General features: G+C 59.4%; 1 protein-coding gene across 2 annotated transcripts; it reads right to left on the reverse strand.

Moving 5' to 3' along the window:
- Window positions 1–360: 360 nt before the first annotated feature.
- NR1H2 (nuclear receptor subfamily 1 group H member 2) lies at window positions 361–6670 on the reverse strand. Of its 2 annotated transcripts, none has more exons than XM_023520144.1 (10): window positions 6539–6670; window positions 6294–6427; window positions 5586–5647; window positions 5408–5506; window positions 4792–5082; window positions 4439–4710; window positions 4090–4269; window positions 3320–3419; window positions 1280–1488; window positions 361–912 (listed from the first exon to the last, which is right to left on the reverse strand). In XM_023520144.1, the coding sequence occupies exons 3-10, from the start codon at window positions 5626–5628 to the stop codon at window positions 766–768; spliced, it is 1341 nt and encodes a 446-aa protein (XP_023375912.1). In that variant the 5' UTR covers window positions 5629–5647; window positions 6294–6427; window positions 6539–6670; the 3' UTR covers window positions 361–765. The 2 variants fall into 2 exon arrangements, with proteins under 2 accessions (XP_023375912.1, XP_011372795.1); XM_011374493.2 differs by having other exon boundaries at window positions 5375–5506.
- Between the last annotated feature and the right edge of the window lie 1173 nt (window positions 6671–7843).

Here is a 7843-nt window from a genome sequence, read left to right on the forward strand (position 1 = left end):
ATGTTTGGCACGTAGAAAGTGCTCCAGACATACTTATGACATGCCCGACATCTGTGCCCCCAGGATGGCCACAGCGCCCAGCCCACAAGTGGCTTCGGCCAAGTATTTGTTGACTGAGCAAAACCCCAGACCCCTCGTCCACTTAAACTCTCCTTGCCTTGAATGCACAGGCTCCAACTCGCCTCGTACAGGGAGGTGACCTGAGGCCATCAGGGGCGTCTCTCGGACCCTCATAGCACCTGGCCACACCACCCTGGGCCCCCCCGCCAGCCAGTGACGACAAGGACCCTGGCAGCCCGTCCCCTGTCCATCTCAGACTCACTCTGGCTCAGAGCAGATTTCTATTCATATTTTATTTTCCTATTTTTGTCCTTTTTTTTTTTTTTAGATTTTATTAAATAAAAGGAGCAGAGGGAGGGGGGAGCCTGTGGTCTCTCAGGCTGCAGGGAGAGCCATGGGCCGTCCCCTCCCCCTGTGCAAGGTGCACCGCGCAGTGGGCTTCAGTGTAAGCTGGCTGGGGAGGGCAGCTGAGAGTGCTCAGGGAGGTCAGAGGTTGGGACCTATGACCCACCCACACCTCCCAGGAAGACTTGGTGGGCAGGGAGGAAGCCTCCTGGACCCCGACGGGGGCTTATCCTGAGGGCTGAGGGCTGGCAGGGCCAGGGTCTGTGCTCCAAGCCACAGGGTGGGACCCCAGGCCCAGCCCCTTCCCGCCCCAGGAGGAAGAAGAAGTGTCAGTGTCAGTTTGTCGGAGGGTGGGGCCCCTCACTCGTGGACATCCCAGATCTCAGACAGCAGAGGCGGCAGCTTCTTGTCCTGGAGCCGCAGGGCGAAGACCTGCTCCGAGTGTACCGAGCTCAGCGTGCGCAGGCTCACCAGCTTCATCAGCATTCGAGGGAAGCGTAGCCGGTCCTGCGGGCACAGGAAGCAGGTGGGCGCTAGCCAGGCCGGGCCTGTGAGGCGCTGAGCAGCCGACCTGGACCACAGGGGCGCCTCCGTCCTCGGGCCGAACCAGGAGAGCCAGCATAGGGAGCAGGTGGCCAGAGCATGGGGACCCCCCCCACCCATGCCTGGGCCAGGGGCCTGAAGACAGGGTGTGCTGGGAGGACGTGGGCCAGAGCTCAGAGGGGTACCGGGGGTGGGGGGGATGGCTGGGGCGAGAGGGTCAGACACAGCCAGGTTCAGATGAGGAAGCAGGACCCATCTGCGTGTGGGTCCGCAAGGCTGCTCCCCCCGCCCCAGGATGGCACCTGCTCGGCCTAGGGCCGGGCTCCGCTACCTGGGGCCTCTTGATGCGCGTGTAGGACAGCAGCGCCTCCACGTAGGGCTGCTGCAGCGCCTCCACGCGGCTGGGCTCCTGCACGTTGGGCCGGTCGGCCGAGAAGATGTTGATGGCGATGAGGAGGGCGTACTCGGCGTCGTCCAGGCCCAGCCGCCGCATGGCCCGCGAGAACTCGAAGATGGGGTTGATGAACTCCACCTGCAAGCCTGCGGGGGGGCGGGGCGAGGAGGAGGCCGAGTGACGCGCTCGCCCGCCTGAGCCGGGCCCAGGCCCTGACGCTGCTTGCTGTCAGTAAGGTGAGAGCAGCAGCTGTCACAGTGCTCGTCACTTCTGTTCGCCTGTTCCCGCTGCCTGTGAGAGTGGGTGGCACGGGATGTGCCGTAAACCTTGCCCACGCGGGCACTTATTTATTTTCTAGTATCCCCATCCCCAGCGTCACCTCCTCCTGGCTTCCTGGGACTTCGCCCCAGGAGAAGGAAAGACTGTTAAGCACAGGTCATATGGTGTCACCCCCTGTGGGGGCTTCTACTGCTGTAGGGTAAAGCCCAAATTCATTCCCAAGTGTGACTCAGTCATTCATTCATTCAACAAACTTTCACTGGGAAAAAAACAAGAAATAAAAAAAAAAAGAAAAAAAACTTAATTGGGCACCTATTATGTACCAGGCCCAGGATAGGGCTGTTTACAAGACAAAATCCACGCTCTGAGACACTTACATTGGGGAGCGGAGGGAACAGGTAAGAGGCAACGCTGTTAGTAACCTATCCAGCCTCTGAGACAGTGGCGAGTTCTGTAGATCAAGGTAACGCACAGAAGGATAACGGGGACCGCTGAGAATCACGTCAGCGTCTTACACAAGGTGGTCACAGGAGGGTGACACGGGAGGAAGGCCTCACTGTAGGGTGATCTTTGAGCAGGGGCCCGAAGAAGGGGAGGGAGCGAGTTATGAGGACGTGAGTGTTCCGGGTAGGGTGCCACCATCTGTTCTGCCCAGGCCTCAGTGGCTTTCTGAGCCACGAGACAATCAGTGTTAAAACTGGAAAAGAACTGGGCAAGACAGGGTGAGCCGGTCGCTCTAGTTGTGGGCAGAGGGCCCAGCAAACACAGAGGCTCTGAAGACGGAGCACATTCCCTGGCTTCAAGTGAGAGCGGGGAGGCCAGCGTGGCTGGAGAGGGGTGATGGAGGGGCGAGGGCAGGAGACGGGGCAGAGAGGGAAGAGATGGAGCCAGCCCCCGCAGGGCCCGTGGTACGCCTCCCTCCCAGGGGGACGGGCGCCGTGGGGCGTTCTGAGCAGAGGAGGGCTGTGAGCTGGCCTGGGGGTTCACAGGACCCTTCTGACTGCTGTGTAAACAGATTTTGGGGAAGGGGTGGAGGTGGGAGCCCAACAAGGAACCCCTGCAATATCCTAGAGAGACAACTAAGGCCTACGCTGTTCCAGGGGCAGAGGATGCAGGGAAGTGGTGAGACCCCGACCTTTTCTCCAGCCTTACTCTGTGCTCCAGCTGCTGTGTAATTCCCTAAAATCGTCTAGCTCTCTCCACCTCAGGGCCTTTGCACAGGCAGTTCCTTGGTGGGCAATGCTATTCCCATCTCCCTTTTCCTAGGTGAAGCCCTAGGCCCAGAAAGCCACTGAGGCTCGTCTGCACTACCTCCAGAAGGCTAGGTCACAGCCCAGCTGAGAGATTCTTGGACAGCAGAGATGAAGGACGGCCCATACGGTTGGGTAGGTTGTACACTTCCCAGCAGACTAATGAGACCCAGCCTCCCTTGGGTGCACTCAGGGTGTAGGAGGAGAGTGTGTCTTAATTCCCACCAGGACGCCCGACGGACGAGCAGGGACGCCACCCCCACCCCATCCTGCACTGCCCCCACTGCGCTCAGAAACGCGCTCGTAACTCACTGTGAGGCTAACTCAACTCTCGCCCTTCTCTGGAGGTGAAGAAACGGAGGCCCAGACAGGGCTGAGGCGGCCGCAGTGGCCAGGGTCTCCCAGGCGGCAGGCCCCCCCCCCGCTCGCCCCGCCTGCGTGGCTGTACCTGCACGGTGGAAGTCGTCCTTGCTGTAGGTGAAGTCCTTCAGGAAAGTGATGCACTCTGTCTCGTGGTTGTAGCGTCTGGCCGTCTCCAGCAGCATGATCTAACGGCAGCAGAGAGGGGAATGAGCGGGAAGAAGGGCTCGAGGAGTCCAGGATCCTTTAGCCACACGTCCCCCCTCTCCTGGCCTGAATGGGGGGCCTGATCGTGCCGGGATTTTCCGTCACCCCTCTGTCCCCCGTTCGCAGCCACACCAGCCTGCAGTCAGCACACTGGACACGCCAAGTTCTCTCGCTCCTCATGCCCAGCACCCTCAGCATGCCCAGCACCCTCCACTCAGGACAGCCTCCCTAGTCGGTCACACGGTCCAGGAGCAGGGTTTTCTGTCTGTTCTGTTCACTGCCACGTGCCCAGCACTTGGAGTGGAGCCTGGCACACACTGGGCACTCAATCTTGATTTGTCACCATTGTTTCGGTGCAAATGCCAACTTCTCTGAATAACGTTTTGGGCAAATTCTCTAAAGTGTGTTCCTCCAGCCCAATCCTCAATTATTCTCAGCCTCAGCCCATTTCCTTTCTCTCCTTGGCCGGTGGGAGGCTCTATTCTGTTTAGTATCCCGACACGCCCCTGCAGAACATCATGCCCACGAGGGCAAGGACTGGAGCAGTCTTGCTCGTCCCAACGCTCCCAGCATCCATCCTGGGGCTCACGTCTGGGGTTCCTCGCAGGCAGGAGGGAAGGGCCTAGCGGAGGCTGGGCGGCTGGCCATTACCTCGATGGTGGAGGCCTTCAGGAGTGCGATCTGGTCCTCGCGGCCCAGCTGCAGGAAGCCAGGCACTTGCTTGGCGAAGTCCACAATCTCCTGGACCGAGATGATGGCCAGCTCCGTGAAGTGGGCGAAGCGCTGCTGGCGGGCATCGCGGGACTGGGGGTCTGCGCCCAGGGGCCAAGGCTAGGACGGGGTGGGGGCGGGGTTAGTCAGGACTCCTCTAGTAAGCCCAGGTAAGCCCAGGGCACGGGGGCACCCAGGCAAAGCCTGGAAGACCGTCCTCTCCACGGCCCTGCCCTCGGTGCCCCCTCCATCCCCACGCCATGGCTCCAGGTCGCAGGAGGGGCAGTACCGTGACTTTGGGCTGGTCAGAGAAGGAGCGTTTGTTGCACTGTAACTGGGCCGCCACCAACTGCTGGATCATCAGTTCCTGCGCGGCTGTTAGCTGGACACCCTCGCCGTCCCCGGAGCCCTGGCCACCCCCGTCGGACCCTCCGGGGGAGGCCCCGGGCCCAGAGGCCGAGCTGCTGCCCACCACTGGTCCTACGGGTGGCGACTGCTGCTGCTGCTGCTGCTGCTGCTTCCGAATCTTCTTCTTCCGGATCTGTTCTTCAGAGAGGACGCCTGCCGGGGACACGCGGGGCTCAGCGGGGGCAGGCGGGGGCGGGCGGGGCGGGCTGGCACTCTCCCCTCCCCGGCGCTCACACTGCTCCCTCATCCCGGCCTCCTTGCACTTGCGCAGCCGGCACTGCTGGCACTTGCGCCGCATGAAGGCGTCCATCTGGCATGTCCCTCCGCCCCGGCAGGCGTAGCGCCCGGCCCCGCCGCGGACCACGCTGCGCCGGAAGAAGCCCTTGCAGCCTTCACAGCTGAGCACGTTGTAGTGGAAGCCGGAGGCCTTGTCCCCGCACACGCGGCACAGCTCGTGGCCCAGCATCTTGGGTGCCGGGCCCTTCTTTCGCTTGCGCTCTGGCTCCTCCGCTGGGTCTGGGGTGACTGGGGTGGGTGGACAGAAGCCATGAGAGACAGAGCCACAGAGAGAAACGGCAGCCAGAGAGACAGGCCCGTGACAGCGAAGGCAAAGGGCCAGCGTACTGAAGGTGACCCAGGAAGATGACGATTCACAGGAAAAGATGTGTGATGCCAGTGAACCCCAGAGAGGAACGGAAGAAAAAAATCAACAAGAAACCGGAGCTTCCTATCGCCATTTCTGATCTCTGTCCCCTCCTGGGTCCCACCCCCAAGCCCTATACCAGCTCCCAGGCCCTGTCTCTGGGCCCCAGCTCACCCACGCTGCATGCTGAGCCAGCCCCATCGGCGCCTGGGACATCAGGGTCCGGACCCCCAGGCCACGGCTCAGGACGCTCCTCCTTTACCACGGGTTTAGAAGAGGGGGCGCTGGGCTGAGGGGGTACATTTCCTGGGAGAGGGAGGCACAGTGAGTTTCTCCTGACAACTGTGTGATGGGGCAGTGAGCTGAGAAGGGGTGCACTGCTCACCGGGCAAGGGGGTGTCCTGGGAACTCGTGGTGGGGGTGGACATGGTGGGGTCACGGAGCAGTCTGCAAAATACAGGGGTGACTGAGCCTTGTGAGGCCAGACAGGTTCCAGTTAGCTCAGCCATAGGTCTTGAGGGGAGAAATTCTCCATCTCTCCCAGACTCCAACGGTCCCAGGACGTGGCCAGTCCCAAACCTTCCTTACTGCACACAGACCCCCAGCCCCCGCCAGTCTACACAGCCCCCCTCCAATTCTTTTAAAACTTTTTTCCCCCGCCTCCAATTCTAACAAGACCCGCCCCCTTCTGCTCCAGGACGGGCCTCAAGCCCCGCCCTCCTCCAGGCCCCGCCCCTACTTAAGGCTCTGCCTGCTCCAGGTCCCGCCCACCTGCTCTCTCCAGGTACTGCTTCTTCAGCTTCAATCCTGCTCCGCCCTCACTCCCTTTCCCACTTTCACCCCACCTACTCTTACTCTGTCCCACTCTGCCAAAGCAGCAAACCCGCCTCTCGTCGTGACCCCACCTCCTCCTGTTATGCTCCGCCCCCAACTTTTCCACCGATCCCTTCCAGGTTCCACTGTCACTCCCCCCCATTCTGCGCCTCCCCAGCTCTTTGCCCTGCTCCCTCCATACCACCCCCCGCAGATCCCGCCCCATCTCCTCCCATTAAGCCCCGCCTCCGCACCCTCCCATCAGGCTCCGCCCCCGCACCTCACTCCAAGTCCCGCCCCGCTCCGAACACCAGTGGGGGGCGGGGCTCATGGCTGCGCGCGAGGGTCTCGTGGGCGGTCTCTCGCGGGGTCTCCCACTCCCGTTGCCCTGGAAACAGCCGGGGGCGACGCGAACTATGGAGGGGAGGGAGAGGGAGGAGAGACGAGGCTGAGCGGAGCAGCGCAGGGAACTCCGGGAAGCCCCGGCCCGGGCCTTCGCCCGCGTCTCCCCACACTCGGGTGCACCTGCCTCCGTCCCTTTGCTCCGCTCCTCGTCTTCCTCCTCTGTATCCCCTGGCACGGCGCCGCCTCTCGGGTCCCCTCAAAAGTAACTTCGCCACTTCTTCCGGCAACCCCGCTGTGCGTCACTTCCGGAAAGAGGCGGGGAGCCGGCGGTGACGGACTTCCGGTCCTCCTAGGACTAACCAAATCGGCTGCCCCGCACGGAAGTCCTGTACTCGCCGGAAGTTTCCTCTCCCGGGTCGCTCCGCTGGGGGCCGGCGGAAGAGTTCCGCACTCCTTCGGTCGGACGTGGCCAGTCCCGCGCCGTCTTCACCCGCTCCCTGCGCTCCTCTGGGCTCCCGGCAGAAAGTTTACTTGACATAAATTTCCCCAACTACAGTTTCTTTTCGCACAGGGCCGATTTAAATCACGTTTGTCGTTTTCGAGTTGTCATAAATTTTCTGACTTTAGAGGTGCGCTGCTTGTTAGTTTAAATCAAGCCGAATTACAAACCTAGACCCAGAACAAAAATATCTTTTAAGTAACTTGATGATTTTTTTTTTAAAAGCGCATCCTCCTACTAAAAAGACACAACTAATACCATTTAAAGAAAACTCAATACTTACACAGGTAGAAGACAGAACTTGTTCCAATGTCTTCCCCCCACATGATAATCAGATTTATGTTGAGTATGTTGAGCATATGTTCATTTTTTAAAAAATGGGAATATACAATTCCTGCTTTTTGTAGCTTGTTTTGTACATTCTGCCATGGCCTTGAAGCTGTGGACATTTCCATCTGAGGATTTTATGGATAAGGCAAGTGGGTATCGTGGGCATTGGGGGATGGCTGAACAGGTCTCTGCTACTTTTTGGCTGTGTAATGTCGAGCCACGCCATTTACTCTCCCCGTGCCTCAGTTTCTTCAACCGTAAATTGAGAACAGTTCACTGGCTAAAATAAGGAGACCAGTGTGTGTCAGCTTCGTATATTCCTGCAGATGTTAAAGTTGTTTTTAACTTTTCACTATGAGGACAGTGCAAAAGGCTGAAGTAGACTAAAGATGAATTGCAACAGTGTGGGGGCAAGTCGCATCGCTCTCAATCTCAGTTGATCTACCCAGAAAAATGAGGAAAATTATTTGTATTTCTTTTGAAGGGTGTGAAGAGTCAGGAAGGGCGGTGCCCGGCATATCTAAGCATCCAGCCAGTGGCAATTTTGTTATCTAAACCTAATTGCAGACCAACTGATCCAAAATATCCTGGTTTTTTTGGTAGCGGCTTTGTTGAGATACGATTCACATAACCATACAATTCACCCATTTAAAGTG

The sequence above is a fragment of the Pteropus vampyrus genome, unplaced genomic scaffold, assembly GCF_000151845.1.
Source record: "Pteropus vampyrus isolate Shadow unplaced genomic scaffold, Pvam_2.0 Scaffold250, whole genome shotgun sequence".
Taxonomy (NCBI): Eukaryota; Metazoa; Chordata; class Mammalia; order Chiroptera; family Pteropodidae; genus Pteropus; species Pteropus vampyrus.

What these genes read in the sequence shown, in the direction of transcription:
- NR1H2 (XM_011374493.2), bottom strand. Translation starts at nt 5,628, where the DNA reads ATGTCCACCCCCACCACGAGTTCCCAGGACACCCCCTTGCCCG. An exon ending in CCAGGACACCCCCTTGCCCG is followed by an intron (nt 5,507 to 5,585) that starts GTGAGCAGTGCA and finishes TCCCTCTCCCAG; the next exon opens with GAAATGTACCCCCTCAGCCC. An exon ending in GGCCGGGATGAGGGAGCAGT is followed by an intron (nt 4,711 to 4,791) that starts GTGAGCGCCGGG and finishes TGTCCCCGGCAG; the next exon opens with GCGTCCTCTCTGAAGAACAG.